Genomic DNA, 16,707 nt, shown 5'->3' with positions numbered 1-16,707 from the left:
CAAGGTCTGATAAAAATTGTAACTATTTCATACACATTGATTTGCATGCCTTTGATGTCTTCACATAATTTAAAACCCTTTTAGAATGTATGGACATTGTTTGGGGGGACATGCAAGAAAGAACTAAGATTACCAGAGGTGCATTCATGCAATGCCCAGTCTGCTATTGATTGCAAATATCTTTGTTAGTATGTCTTGCAACATTCAGTGACATTTGTTGGCATGGCTCAGATCTTATCTAAGCCTAATGCTACTTTGTTTACAAATGTGACAAGGCTGCTGACTGAGGTCATGTCCTCCTACTCCAGCCAATCACAGAATGCCTGATCAGGTAGTTCAGTGTTTGTGTGTGTTTTACTTTCTGTCCTTCATGTTTTAGCAGACTTCCATCTTTGGCTTGTAGCTGTAAGGTTGCATTTTACTTGGTCCCTTCTCTGACGTAAGCCATACTACTTCCAGTACAGGGAACAGAATGCCTTGTACTTTGTTGTTGGTACATTTTTTATTCTTCATTACTTTTTCTGTTTATGTGCAACATGTTGTTTCCAGTATCCATCGTAGATTTGAGTACAAATACAGTTTCAAAGGACCACATTTAACTTATCAACAGGGAGGAATCCCTTTCTGGAGCCATTATGGAGGTAAATGACATTTATGTTTCTAGTATAAGAGAAAACTGTTACAAGGAGTTATTCAGACATTGTTTAACAAATATTTCTTACCTTTTCTGTATGCCCAGTCACAATCTTCATTTTTCACCAAATGTAATTACATAAAAAGAGAATTTTTAATTACTAACACCACAGATGCCTTGCTGAGGATGTATAGTCATAGCTTTATAGAAAGTTGATAATAATGCTGTAAACATAGTGTTCTTAAGTATGTAAACGTGCACATAAATGAATTAATTATATTATGATTTAATTTGGTACTCTTGCCCAAACTGGATCAAAACAACTTTCTAGTACACTCAAAGTAATTTCTTTCTACCTAATAATTTCTACAAGACAGCTCTTTAAAGCCAGTATAACATTTATTTTACACAATGTTAATTACCCAAAGGCCAGTATAATATTGCTTGAGAAACACTGATCTTGTGTTTTGTCATTTGCACTGAATGTGTTATCGGTTCCTTAATTGCGTTGCTGTGTTTACGAATATGGAGCATGTGTGCTGTTGTCTGTTAATGCCTGGGTCATCTCCAGATGTGGAATCTTAAATGACATTTATGTTTCTAGTATGCGAGAAAACTGTTACAAAGAGTTATTCAGACACTATTTAATGAATATTTCTTACTTCTGTACTCCCAGTCACAGTCTTCATTTTTCACCAAATGTATTTACATAAAAAAGTGAATTTTTGATTTACAGATACTAACACCACAGATGCCTTGCTGAGGATGGATAGTCATAGCTTTATGGAAAGCTGATAATAATGCTGTAAACATAGCACTCTTAAATATGCAAACATACATACACGTAAATGAGTTAATTATATTATGATTTCATTTGGTACTTTTGCCCAAACTGGGCCAAAACAGCTTCCTAGTACACTCATAAAGTTGCTTTTTTTCTACCTAATGATTTCTACAAGACAGCCCTCTAAAGCCAGTATAACATTTATTTTGCACAATGTTAATTACCCAAAGACTAGTATAATATTACCTGAGAAACACTGGTCTTGTGTTTTGTCATTTGCATTGAATGTGTTATCGGTTCCTTAATTGTGTTGCTGTGTTTACGAATATGGAGCACATGTGCTGTTGTCTGTTAATGTCTGGGTCATCTCCAGAGGTGGAATCTTTATATTTATTTATTTAGTTAACATTTGTTGATGGGGAAAGTCTGACTAGGGAAGAACCTATTTTCAGCAGAGGCCCGGGGATAAACACTCCTAACACGTCTTTGGTATGTGGGAGGAAACTGGAGTATATGGAGGAAACCCATGTGAATACAGGGATGGCATGTAGACTCTGAACAGTAGGCATGACAACCGAGAATAATCGAACCAGAGAACCTCTTGCTGTGAGGTGACAACATTAACTGCTGCACCAGATATAGATATGTATATAGATATAGAGCTAGAGTTTAATATTTAACAAGAGACACAAAAGGCAGGAGAGGCTGGTTTAATAAACTTCTTGCTTTCAGGCAAAATGTATTGGTATTGTTTGCCACCAGCTGCTAAGGCAAACATTTTCTTCTTGAAACAGAAGTACCCATCTAAAATTACCTACATGGTGTTACAAGTACATAGTTGTATATTATTAGAATATTTAAATATTTAAGTACTGGAGGTGCTCCCTATTTTTCTTCAAATAATCACACTACGAATAAAAGAAATGTTGGTAGTATGGGTTGCTCTCTCCCAGGATATCTTTTAAATATTCTAATAATATACATTACTGTAATGTTATTAAAAAAATGGCCTGTTCTTTTAGCAGATGAAAATGTAAGATGGTTGGTGGGAGATTATCCCTCCTTTACATTCAGGAATAACATGTCACTTAAAAGGCTTTTATGTTATGGCCCAAGGTCTGTATGTCCCACACCCTCAGAGAAGGTTGGTACCCTTCCCTGTTATAATTGTAAAGCTTGCTCTGCTATTTCTCCAGATCCCTGTTTTACGCACTCTGTCACCAGATGTTTTTTTACACCTAGAATTGTGGCAACATGCAGGAGTGGGAACTTAGTTTATCTTGCTACATGCGCTTCCTGTAATGGTTTTTACATTGGTAAGACAACATGCCAGCTGAAGGAAAGAATTCTTGAGCATTTAGGAAACATATGCAATCAGGTTATATCTAATGCCCTAGCTAATCATGCCTTATCTATCCAGGCCATAGTAACTTTCTGTTTAGGGTTCTGCAAGTGCTGCATCCCAGCAGAAGGAGAGGTGATTTTAACAACACTGTTGAATTATGTGAACTAAAGTGGATTATCTCACTGAGAGCTTATGAATCTCCAGGCCTTAACTGTGGCACTTCCCTTAAGTCTGTTATATTCGGCAGAAGATGATGTAAGATAATTTTTGTTTTTTAATTGGGTCAGTTTTAATTGTTTCTTACTGATTGGCTGAGTACTTTTTTAAAAATATGTGATTTTCACTTTCAATTTGTATTTGGTCTGATGAAGCGGTAACCCTGCAAAAGCTCTATCCTTTTTCCAATAAACTGTTTGCTGTTTTACATATCTTCTGGACATTTATTTGGCTGGACAGTGGTGGTTTGACTCACCTATACTTATTTTTGGATAAACTTGAATATGCTCAGTGATGAACATTGTTTTATATGGATGGGGGGGTCTATTTCAGAGCAGCTGTGTCCTTTTCAAGATACACCTGTGCCTCAAATCCCTTCTGTTGATGTTGCAAAAGAGGTTTAAATCCCTAGACCTAGTATTTCTGATGTCATTTGACTTGCTGATTTACAATAAATTGATCAGTAATATGTCAGAGGATGCCTTGTATGCCAGACACAGGTCTCCTCTTAGCAGTCTGTAGGATACCAAGTACAGTGGCAGGGCTTTGAGTCAGTCATTGTTGGACATGTTATTTAGGCCTTGTGTCCTTTTAGTAAGGTATCTCTGTGGGCGTTCCAGTTATTTTGTGTGTTTGGACAGATACATGCCAAAGGGGTCATTATATTAAATGATTGGTCTAATGAGTGCTGAGTAAAGGGAGACAATGACATCCCTAGATCTAGACACAATCCCTTTGTTTATAAGCTGTGAAGCATAGAAGGGCTTTCTTACAACAATGGACACATGTTGATCAAAAGGTAGATCACTGTCCATATAAGTTCCCAAATCCTGAATAACTGGGTCAACTCTTAGGGGTGTATTGTTAATGTGGTATCCCACTGGTATATATGACTTCCCAAAGAATACAATAATGCATATTTTGGCAATTAGTTTCAGTCCATGAATTTGCCACCAGCTATTTATGTATGACAAAACTTCCTGTGGGATGGATAAGTCACTTGGGGATTCAATGCCTGCTTCTGATTTTCAGTCGGCCGGAGGCCTTTCGTATTGGCCCATCACAGAACCCTGGGGGGTCACTTTGTGGAGGTAACTTCCCCTATTTTGATTTCCTGCATCCAATCTCTGAGCCAGTTTGCAATTCAGTGGGTGACATAGAGGTTTATTCTCAGTTTATTTAACTTTTCTTCTATGCCTGAGTGGGGAATTGAGTCAAAGCTTTGGCTAGGTCAAGGTATGTGGTTTGTACCATTTTGCCTTCATCCATTGCTTTACTGACATTTTCAAAAAGACCCACCAGGTGAATAAGCATGACCTGCCCTTGATGAATCCAGACTGAGATGGGTCCAGTGTTTGGAGGTTCCCTATGTCCTGATTGATTAGTTCTATAATAAGTCTTTCCATAGCTTTGCATATGAGACTGGTCAGGCTTATGGGTCTGTAATTGTCTGGGTTTGTGAAAGGTCCTTCTTTATGAGGGAATGACTGCAGCTGTTCTCCATTCACTTTGAACAAAACCTGCATGGAGGCAGAGATTAAACAGTATTGTAAGGTTCTGGCTAAATAGTGCTTTACTTGGTTTAGGATGCATCCTGTGATATTGCCAGGGCCCATTGAAGCAGTACTTTTAGATTTTCATAGCACTTTTAGGACTTGGTCTTATGCAATAGCTGGAGGCAAGACAGTTTCATGTATACATTAAGGGGCGGATAGAGAGGAGAGAAGGGTAAAGGTAGCGTTAAATTTATCATTCAGGATTTTCCCTGTATCTTCACCCTCAGTGTAGGTAATATCATTCACAATCAGCTCAGCGCATTGCTGCGTTGTGCTTTTGAGATTACTTAACTAACAAATACCTTATGGATTGTCTTTGGCTTGGATAGCTATTTTAGCCATAAACTTGGCTGTACTGGATTTTATTAAGCTCGTGAGTTTTTTTGTATATTTCAGTGATAAAGGCTGTAACATTCTGGGACTTACTCTTCTAACTGTTTGTCAAAATTATTTTCTTTTTATTGTAAAACTTGTTGATATTATGGCTCCACCATGTGGGTTTGTTTCTGGCATTTAGCCCACATTTGCTCTTATGGGGTACAGCTGCATCTATGTAGCTGTTTACCTGCTGGTATAGTGTGGTAATGTATGTTTCTGCATATTCAGTGGAGTTAACTAGGTTTGGTGGGGATTTTAAGCTTACCAATGTATCACTTAGGATTGAGTAGTTTGTCTTAAAGAAATCTGTGAAGGCACCTTGGGTGGAAAGGATCTCTGGTTTCAGTTCTGTTTTGAAGGAGACTGCTTTATGGTCAGACCTAACAAGTGATGAAGACACACAACTCTGACATCTGGCTATATCCCACTAGACTGCCAACAATTAAAGTGACACCCGGCCAATACCCAACCAGATTGCCAACAATAAACTGTGACGTCCTTTACTATCCTGGGTCAGTAACTAAGGAACTTCAATCCTCACTACTGACTCCAATGTGAGACTGTCACTTAAACAGGAGTAATATTTCACAATTTTCCCCTAAGAGCACAACAGGAACACACTCTGTAATCTGGAAATGGACTGTATACTTGTGTCCACCCCTTATGTAACTCCTTATTACACACTTCAGAGCCATGTGTCCCAGTTTAAGACCTCTGGTACACTCACACTCAAAGTAAATTTAAATCCTCACACATCCAAACACTTCTGGGAAAGCCTGACACAGATTTTCAGCTGTGTTCCTTCCTGAAAATAATGCAGTAATGCTGCCACCAGAGTGTCTTCATGCCCTTCCAAAGGAGTGTTCAGTTATGAAAATTAAATATCAAAATAAATAGTAGCTATGACCAGAAGCAACCAGGCCTTTGAGGTGATCTGGGGAGTATCAAACAGGTATAATTACTCTCTAATCTGTAAAGAATACACTGATTTCCAGTCACAATGCAAAGTAATGAAAACATTTAATAATAAATAAAATGATTACAAGAAGGTAAATCAATAACTCTCAATAAACACCAGAATTCAATCACCAGAAATTTAAAATTAAACTGTAGGATAGAAGTCCATCATTCTAGAAAAACTCTATCTGAATAACTAAACTTTCCTAATCTAACTAGAGAATACTGTCCCTGATGTAATCTAAACATAACAGTAAGGCAAAGTCAGGCTTAAAGTTTTTGTTGAGTTCTCTTTTCTCTGGGTATCACTGCACAGCACTGTAACTGACTGCAACTCTTCGCAAAACAGCTGCTGTTCACAAACTGCTCAGTACTTGACAAACTTACCTAACTGCACAGCTTAACAGTCTCAACTGTCTTATTTTTAAAAATAACAGTCAGCTGTTTCAAAACATTCTTTTTCCTGTCAATCAGCTGTTCAAATAATCACCTAGCAGCCAGGAACGTCTAATGACATCACCTACCAGTCAGCTGATTCTCTACAGTACTTTAGAATCTCCCTCACAAATGTGCAATTAGAAATGTATTAAAACACTGACAGATCCTTTAAACATTCTATTTAAACAGAGATATACTCAACATTTAAAAAAATTATTTACATTTTCACAATTAGACATGCTGGCATACAATACAAGTTAATCCGAGAATATACACAAATCTCTTGGCAGACATGGTAAAACAGATGACAGTGTTTTCATTTTTTTCGCAACAAGGGATGGTGCAAAATGCTCTCATATTAATAAGGACAAGATTCAAGATTTTACTTCCCCAGTGGGTATTCTGACAAATTATTCCAGGACATTTGTATTGACAAAGTCCATGAATCCCTGTACTTGTGCATTAGTTGTGGTGTAGGTTTCCCAGTCTATAGCTGGATAGTTTAGATCACTTAGGAACATTCTATTAGGTTTAATACTGTGAGATTCTGGTTCCTGTAGATAGGCATTGTAGTTTTCTTGTGTCATAGAGGGAGTTCTTTAGCTACCTAATATATGGTACTGGACTTTTATGATGGTTATTTGGGCATAGAGAAGTTCTAGTGCATCATGCTGTTTTACCAGCCTTGATGTGAATCTCTTCTGCATATATATATATATATATATATATATATATATATATATATATATATATATATATATACTCTGTTATTGAAATACATGATTAATTATTATATTTGAAGATAAGGTTAATTATACAAACCATGTCCCTTTATTAATTTAAAGTACACACAGCAAACTCCTGAAGAAAGTAATTACAGATAAAGAATGGATAGCACTTACTTTCATTTATTTATTTATTCATAGGAAATAAAAAGGTGTTCTTGTACTATGTAAATAAAAAAATGGGAAAACATTTTGCAATTTACCTTAACTGCAGGTTATAAATAAGCTAGAAGAATTATTTTGTTTTTTTACAGTGTAGACTATAGGTACCTTTTGCTACAACCCCTCTAACAGCTGCCAGCTCTACCTTCTACATATTGCATAACAGTGTTACTAAAATATTACCCCAGATGTGTTGGAGAAATTGGCTTACAATGATAGTACAACTGCCAATTAACTGGAATTCATAAATTCCAATGCCCTGGATCAACTTATCCACAATATCCTAGACCTAGTCATTACCAATGAGTGACCGGTGTTCCACACCTGAAGTCAACTCCTCATTGGTCAGATCCGACCATAAGCTAATCACCCTAGATATCCGCATCCCACCCCCACCTACCATTAAGGAAACCATGGTAAAAAAATTTCTCCAAAGCCAACCATGATTCTTAAGGCAGAAGTGGCAAATGTTATGACACCCATGCAGATGGACAATACAGTTACAACTACTGAATCCTGTACAATTGCACTTTATAAGCACTTACACGAGTGCATGGATCGTGCTATCCCAAACAGAACCAAGACGCTATCCTCCAAAAAAAGGAAGCCAATCTGGTGGTCCCCAGCCATAAACAAACTCTACAACAGAAGGAAGAATCTATTGCAAAAGAGAGTAAAATGTCATGTGTGGAGGAGCTCCCTGGTCAGCCTTAGTAAGAAGCTGAGATCCCTTATAAGATCCTGCAAAGCTAGCTACAAAAACAAAATCGCCACTGATTCTAAGGGCAACCACAAACCATTCTGTAGCTGTGTCAAGAATCTCAATAGCAATACCCAGATCTGCTCTGAGTTACAGCACAACGGCATGAAAATTACAGAACCAACTGATATTGCCAGCATCCTGGCAGATAGGTTCAGTGCTAACTTTACCCCCCTCTCACCCCTTAAAGGGCCCATATCTATAGAAGGAAGAATGTAGAGTCCCTGTAATCACATCTATGCAGGTAAAAGCTGCACTCTCTAAAACCAAAAACACAGCATCCATGGGATGGGACAACATCCCAGGCTGCATTTTACATGAACTTCAGAATGAACTGGCTCCCCACCATGTTCACCATGCACCATGTTCAATCATAGTGTCATGTCAGGCTTTGTGCCCACTGAATGGCACACATCAACAATTATCCCACTCCACAAAGGGGGAGCCACCACTGATCCTGGGAACTATCGCCCTATTAGCCTGACGAGCCTAGTCTGCAAGGCCATGGAACGTATCATCATGGAACTCATAAACAAAGCATTGGTAACCTCCAAACTCTGGACCCCTCCAAGTTCAGGTTTGTGAAAGGCAGATCATGCCTTCTGAAACTGATTGACTTCTTTGAGGCAGTCACCAAAGCCATAGACGAGGGTAAGGTGGTTCACACAGCCTATCTTGACCTCACCAAGACTTTCAACACCATCCCCCATTCTGGAATTATAGCTAAGATCACTAAATCTCTATGTCACAAGATGGGTTGCCAATTGTATCACTGACAGAACCCACACTGTACTCCAAATCTGACTTCAAACCAGTGACAAGTGGAGTACCACAGGGTTCATTCATGGGACCTCTCCTGTTTGGTATCTACTTCTCTGAAGTACAGGCTAACACAGAAGGCCTCTGGCTAATAAAGTTCACAGATGACTGCAAACTTGGAGCCATAGTCAAGTCCCCAAATGATGTGGACATCCTACAGAAGGGCCTCACTGAGACAGATGCCTGGCGTCAGAGGCATGGCCTCAAGCTCAATGCCAAAAAGTGCATTGTCATCCCCTTTGATAAAAACTCTATACCCATGAACTACCACGTGAATGGCAGTCTACTTAATGCTGAATATGTGATGAGACCTTGAGACCCAGGTGGACAGTAGTCTCTCCTTTGATAATCACATCGCCAAAGTAGTCAGGAAATCCTTCTATGTGGCACACCTCATCACAAAAGGGTTCCCATCCAGGAAGAAAGAGGTCATTGTTCCTCTCTACTTGGCACTCGTTAGACCCATTAGACAATGCCCCTTTTGGAATGTACCTTACAAGACATCTGCAGCAGCTGGAAATGTCACAGAAGTACCTCACAAAGAGATTACTGGCCTCAAACAGATAACCTACACTGACCATCTCAAAAAACTCCAGCTTTACTCTGTAGCATATCACCTACTCCAAGGAGATCTCTGCTTAACATATAAAGCTATGTTAAACCCAGAGCCGTTGGACATGCTACACCTAAAGAAATCCCAATCTCTCCGAGCTACACAGTCTAGGGACCTAAACCTTGTGACCACAATAAACAGGACATGCTGGAGGGATAGATTCCTGTCCCAGAGATTTTCTGTACACTGGAACAAGCTACCATCTATATCAATCAAAGTTCCTCATTAGCACTCTTCAAGAAAAATCTTGATGAATGGATGAGAAATAGGAAATATACCCCAGAGATCACTTCTGTGGCTCTGCTCAACAGGGGTACAAGAAATTAACTTTCTTGGGTTGTGTAAGCCAGGTTACCTTGTTGTCTAGGCTTACTTAGGCGCTTGGGCCAATAACCTAGTACCTACCTATGAACTCAGAACTGCTTATCCAGTGTACAGATTTCCTTCTATCTGTAAGTCCACGTATCTTCATTTCTGACATTCCCTTCTTTTTTGAATTGGTATTTTTTCTTTACAGTTCTCGGCTTCTGTGTAGTATTTGCTTTACCTTCCCAATGGTCTGTTTCACACAGTTTATAATGTAAGCAGAAAAAATGAAACTGAGAACACACACAAATAAAGATTATGATAGTCATGTCCCTATCAGAAAAGCCATAAATCCAACTTAATCAACAACTTTCATACCTTCTGTGTGTACCAACTATAATTTTTTTAATGTCACTGTATTTAAGAATTAGTTCATTTTCTCAAGCCAGTTGGTTAGTTGGAAGAGGTTCTACCATTTTTATAAGAATGAGAACGCGGGGCTGGACCTATAAAGTATATTAAATTAGAGGCAAAATGCAAAAAATACATCTGTAATGTTTGGCTCATTTGTAGGTCAACAGATAATCCCAAAAAAAGCCTTCAAAAAAACAGTTGAAAACCACAAAACTGAATTCCTTAGTGAACTCACTTGCAAGTAATAATAACTGTCAAAAAGATAAAAGTTGAGCATTTTCATCCCCTCAATCTCAGGGACTTCATCAGAACTAAAATTAAAACTAAACAATTACCGTTTTAAATAATCTTGCCTTAAAGCTACATATAAAATTAAATTGTAATTAAAAATTCATACTTTCTATTGCTTAATTAAAATCAATGGTTAAAACAATATTAGTATAGCACCATCAAACAAATATACTGTTCACTTAACTTTTATTACTTAATATTTTAATATTTAACAATAAATAATATTAATGTCAAAAGTTACTTTCAACTGTACTACTACATAAATAGAAACATTTTCATTAAGATCTGGGGCTAGGTGGGCGCATAATCTTCATTGCCATGTAAGCTCCTTGTACTCCAGTAGAAAATCCCACATCCCACCCCTGGAATCCTTTCATACCTGTTCTAATATGGCAGAAGAAAATCTCTGAAATTCTTTACAATTTAGCATATGCTTGTATAGTATGTTATTCTCATTGCGCCTATTAATATCACAGTAGTGCTCGTAAATTCTGACTCTTAGAGCTCTTTCTATTTTACCAACATAAAAACCAGAACATACAGTACACACAGCTAAACATCCTCTACAGTTTTGCAATTCCCTGACTTTAAGTATACCACTTATCTTTGTTTATTATTTAAAAATAACTGTGTCAGTTTCTAATATATATTGACACTCCCTGCATGCTTCGCACTTTCTTGTACCATGCAGTTTCTGAACTTTGTGCCTATTTAAAATTTTGTTTGTTTCTGATATACTTTTGATGTTATGTCCTGTTTTAAATACATATTGGGGATCCTTACCCAAGAGGTTAAATAACTTTTCATCACATTTTTATTATACTCCAATTTCTCTTGATAATATTTAGAATGCTCCCAGAATTCTTGTAGGGAATCACCAGTGCCCTTTCAAACTGTTTGACCTCTTTGCCAGCCATACACTTTTCTAACTTGTGCTCTAAAAGAGGGATGTATTTAATACCTCTCAACTCTATAACTGATTTACAGATATCATCCACCAGAAACATATCTACCAATTGCTCCTTTTCAGCTATAAAAATCCATCTTCTGATATCATCCTTGATAATCTAATTAGTTGTCCTTTCACTGAATTCTTTTTTGTTTATAGGGATGTAGACTATTGAAATGCAAGTAAGTATTACTAAAAGTTGGTTTATGATATGTGTTAGTTCACCTTTACTAATAGTAACATCCAAGTAATTAATGGTACTACAATCAAAGTGACGTGAATTTTAAAAATTATATCAATGAATTGATGTAACTAATAAATTCTTCCATTTCCTTTAGTGGACCAGTCCATATTATAAATAAGTTGTCCAAAAACCTGAGGTAGATTTTACAATATTTATAAAAATCTGAAACAAACACATTTATTTTCCCAAGAAGTGAGAACTAGACTGACAAATACTGGAGCACAACTTGCCCCAATGGCTACTCCCTTTGTCTGTTTATATATTTCATCATCAAAATAAAGAAAGTTGTTACTCAAAACCACACTCATCATGTCTACCAATAATTTTACTTTGTCATTACTTAAAAATGTGCACTCAGTAAGAGCATCCTAGAAATAATCTAACCCGATAATTTGTAGAATACATAAAAACAGGTCCACTACATCTATAGTTACAAAATAATCATCCCTACCCCATAAATCTTGTTTTAACCTTTCCAATAGTTCCCATGAGTCCTTTAACATGTATTACAATTAGTTTACTATCATTATGTTGAAGTGGATTTGGACAAATCCACTTCAACGAAAGGCAGGGGGTCGAATGGTGACAATGTTGAACCTGACATTGTCGAAGTACAAATATCACCCCTATCTCGACCCATGTTAAAGCCCATTCCGTGGTTGCATTCAAGACATTCTTTGGCAATGTCGGGATTCGGCATTGTCAACTTTTGTGGACGTGGGTCGACACAAGCAGCATTCGACCGAGTCCGGTCCGACATAATGATAGTAAACCATTAAAATTATTGGTAGATATGATGAGTGTGGTTTTGAGTAACAACTTTCTGTATTTTGATGGTGAAATATATAAACAGACAAAAGGAGTTTCTATTAATGCAATACTACAGTTAAAAGCAACTGAGTTGTGACTTATTAATATTAACATCTATTATTAAATATTAAATATTAGGTAAGAAAAGTTAAGTGGACAGTATATTTGTTTGATGTTGCTATACTAATATTGTTTTAACCACTGATTTTAATTAAAGAATAAAAAAGTATGAAATTTTATTTACAATTTGTGTATGGAGCTTTAAGGCAAGATTATTTAAATCTGTAATTGTTTAGTTTGAATGTTAGTTCTGATGAAATCCCTAAAGATTGAGGGAACAAAAGTGCTTATTGACAGTTATTAAATTTATATTTGTGGTTCTATACACCTATGAGGTTCTTCTTTGCAAGTGAGTTCATTAAGGAATTCAGTTTTGTGGTCTACAGATATGTGAAGAGAGAATATGTTGGAATGTGCTTTCAGTTCATAGGTTTTTACTAAGCTAACAACCACTAGGGCCCTTACAAGCCTAGCTGTGCACCCCAAACCATTTGTGATCCTGAATATCACAGGCATCTATATGGGGGTGCATGTTAGTAGGGAGGTAACTAAAGATTTGTAGGGGGTGTCAGTTAGGGTAACACTTTTCTTATTGACAGCATCTGTCCATAAGGGATGTGGGGGCCAGACTGGGGGTAAATTTATGATTTCCCATGCATTTGTCAAGGTTTCATTTGAATAGGAGTCATGGAAGAACTCTGTTTTACATAGATTAGGAGCTTATTCCATAGTGTGGGATTCTTTGGGACACATATCTGTATCTCCAGCACATTCTGTTTATGTCACAAATACAACTGGGACTGATGTTTCTGTTACTGTTTGTTTTGTGGATGTGCAACAGATACAGCTCTGAAAGTCAGACAGAGATCCCCTCTCAGTAGCCAGTAGGAGACTGAATACAGAGACAGAGAATTTAGGTGATCAGTGTAGGACAAGGTATTCATGACCTGAATTCTCCTGGTGAGAAACCTTTGTGTGTGTTCCAACTGTTGCAAATGTCTGGTTAGATGCATGCCAAAGGGGGCACTGTATTCAATGACAGGTCTTATAAGGGCCGAGTAGAGTGGTAATATAACTTGGACCTGGATGCCATACTCTTTACCTATAAGTTGGGCAACATAGAATGATTTTCTTACTATCTTAGGTATATGTTGGTCAAAAGCCAGATTGCTGTCTACATAAGTTCACAGATTCCTTACCACTGGTTAAACTCTTGAGGGTGTTTCATCTGTGGAGTACTTAACTTGGGTTGACAGTTTCCAAAAGGGCATTATAATGCATTTTTTATACAGAATTTTAGGCCATGGCTTTGGCACCAGTCATCTGAATGTGTTAAACACTCTTGCAAGATGGTGTCTTGGGGGATCTATAATAGCTCCCAATTTCCAGTCAGTTGTGAAATTTGTGAGCAAGGGACCTTGAAAATTAGACTTGGCTTCCAAGAAGTAGATGCCAAACAGGAACTGGCTTAGCATGGAGCCCTGGGGTACTACACTGATGAGCAGTCTCTTTGTGAAGATGGTCTCACTGATCCTGACATCTTGGGTCCAGTATTTGAGCCAGCTGGCAATCCAGCAAATTTAGAAGGGATTTATGCCTAGCTCAGAGAGCTTATCAACAATGCCTGAGTGAGATATTGTATCAAATGCCTTGGCTAGGTCAAGATGCGTAAGTATGCTCTGTTTTACCCTCTCAAAAAAGTGTTCCAGGATAAGTAAGAATGACCTTCCATCAACAAAGCCAAATTGGGATGGGTCCAGTGTCTGTAGGTTACCAGTGTTCTTGTTTATCATTTCCATGATAATTCATTCCACAGCTTTGCATATTAGGCTTGTAAGGCTGATGAATCTGTAGTTCCCTAGGGCAGTTTATGGTCCACCCTTGTGGAGGGGAATGACTGATGTTCATTAACGTGATCACTGCTGCAGTAACCTTAGCTATATGGGTTATATTCTGCCAAGAATATAACAGCCGGCCAACTTCCAAACATTATGGGCACCTTCCACATGCCCAAACTGTCAAGCAACGTAAGCTGAGCTGGGTGAAAGACAAGTTTGGGTGTGAAGCCATTCAGAGGTGCACTGCCACTTGAGTATGCTCCTCTGAGACTTTTAAGGATTGATGGTCAGCTTGTGCATTCCTTTGCTGGGCAGGTAAGTTATATTTGGAGGAAAAAACTTCCATTTTCTTAATTTTGTTGATGTTTTATTACTTTCTTCTTTAGCAAAGTTATTTTAAAACTGCATTGTCTTTTCTTGAGAGTGTAATGTACTTTTAAATGGAGCACTTGTTTTTTTCCTGTCAGTTTAAAGGAGTGTAAAGTAACTGAAAAAATTTTTTCTGAGGAGAAACTGTGTTTATTTTTTCTTTTGTAGGGCTGGCATAGTGTTTTAAATTGCCTTTTTACTGTGTTTTGTTTTCTGTCCAAAAGTAACATTTCTGGATTGGTAGTGTTTACTGGCCATTACTGTTTATCTTCCCTTGGAAAGAGGCACCATTTTCGGCTTGACCGTGGAACAGACTACCGGTTCCATGATCAGTCATTTTTCCAGCCAGAAAATGAAAATAAATTAAGCAAACAGCCTTTACCACCACAGCAGGCTAGCAATTTACCTCAGCCACAGGTGCATGGCTCTGCTGTTCCCATTTGTTGTACCTCAGACCACTCATCTTTTACCCAAATCCCTCTGGTGTAGCACCTTCAGTAACTATGGTCCAGGGTTTAACTATGTCCTTTGTGACTGTTGGGGTCCCCTCAGTGGGCAGGAGAGAGACACTCTTGCAGGTCCTGGGAGAGAGAACAGGGAAGGTTTCCCCTCTTGTGTGAGAATGCTGTGCCCATCCCTAGGGAATCAGCTGCTGTCATTATTAACCTAGCTTGCCCATTTTCCCTGTCAAAAAAACAAAAAACAGTAAACCAAGCACATATCTACTCCTCCTCAAATATCCTTGGATAGGAGTGGTTTACTGGGTCTGGCTCAGGGTTTAATTTAGACTATTGATCCTTATTGTAAAGTAGTTTCTGGAAAAAGAAAGAGAGAGAGAGAGAATCCCCTTTTCCTAAAGAGATTTAAGATTCTGAATCTGAAAAGGAAGATGCAGGGACAGAAACATTTTTTTTCCTCAGATCTCTGATTCAGACTCAGAGGGAGAGATTAGTTTCTGATTCTCCCTGTGGGTGTTTCTCTTTCTCTGAGACAACCTCTTAGAGCAAGAAATCTGGACAAAGTCATAAGTAAAAGTGGGACAAAGGCCCAAAAATAGGGACAATTTTTAAATATTGCTTTTACAAACTTAGATAGTTGATAGAATAACAGGTTTTCAATTAGCATGACTTTTCTGAAGGATATATGTTCATAGGTTCATAGGTAGGTACTAGGCTATCTGCCCGAGGGCATTTATAAGCCTAGCCAGAGTGTGTCGGCTTCTGCCACCCCATTGATTAATTAACTGATCCTCTGTCAAGCAGAGCCAATGAAGTGATCCCAGGGGTGTATTTTCTGTTTCCCATCCACCCGTTAAGGTTTCTCTTGAAGAGTGCTAGTGAGGGGCTCTGCCTGATGTATATTGGAATCTTGTTCCAAAGCATGGGGAGTCTCTGGGTCAGGAATCTATCCCTCCAGCACGTCCTATTTATTGTTGTGGTAAGGTTTATATCCCTAGAGTGTGTGGCTCTCAGTGATTTTTTTTTTTTTTTGGTGGAGCATATCCATCAATTCTGGGTTAGACATGGCCTTGTATGTCAATCAGAGATCACCTCTGAGTAAGTGGTATGGAAACGGGTACAGCTGGAGTTTCTTTAGTCGGGCTGCATAGGTCATCTGTTTGAGGCCAGTAATCCTCTTGGTGAGATACTTTTGTGGTCTTTCTGTGTTGCAGGTGTCTTTTAAGGTACATCCCAAATGGAGCATTGTATTCTATAATGGGTCTAATAAGTGATGAGTAGAGAGGCACAATAACCTCCTTTGTTCTGGATGCGAACCCTTTTGAGATTAGGTGGGCCACATAGAAGAATTTTCTAACCACCTTGGCAATATGATTATCAAAGGAGAGATTGCTATCTACTTGGGTCCCCAGATCCCTTATTACCTTTTCTGTATTTAGGGGACTATCACCTATGTGGTAGTTCACGGGTACTTTGTTTTTTCCAAAGGGGATGACTATGCACTTTTTTGGCATTCAGCTT

General features: G+C 38.1%; 1 protein-coding gene across 1 annotated transcript in view; it reads left to right on the top strand.

The window, feature by feature from the left end:
- Positions 1 to 378: 378 nt before the first annotated feature.
- The window catches only part of LMAN1L (lectin, mannose binding 1 like), a 652,875-nt gene continuing 636,546 nt past the window's right edge, over positions 379 to 16,707 (top strand). Inside the window, exon 1 of the mRNA XM_044077189.1 lies at positions 379 to 641. Coding sequence (XP_043933124.1) covers positions 473 to 641 — 169 coding nt within the window. The 5' untranslated portion in view covers positions 379 to 472. The remainder of the gene's footprint in view (positions 642 to 16,707) is intronic.

This window comes from Protopterus annectens, chromosome 7.part0 (genome assembly GCF_019279795.1).
Source record: "Protopterus annectens isolate FY-2018-M chromosome 7.part0, PAN1.0, whole genome shotgun sequence".
Lineage (NCBI taxonomy): Eukaryota > Metazoa > Chordata > Ceratodontiformes > Protopteridae > Protopterus > Protopterus annectens.
The sequence above is the reverse complement of the archived record's forward strand: the minus strand, read 5'-3'. Positions and strand labels throughout refer to the sequence as shown.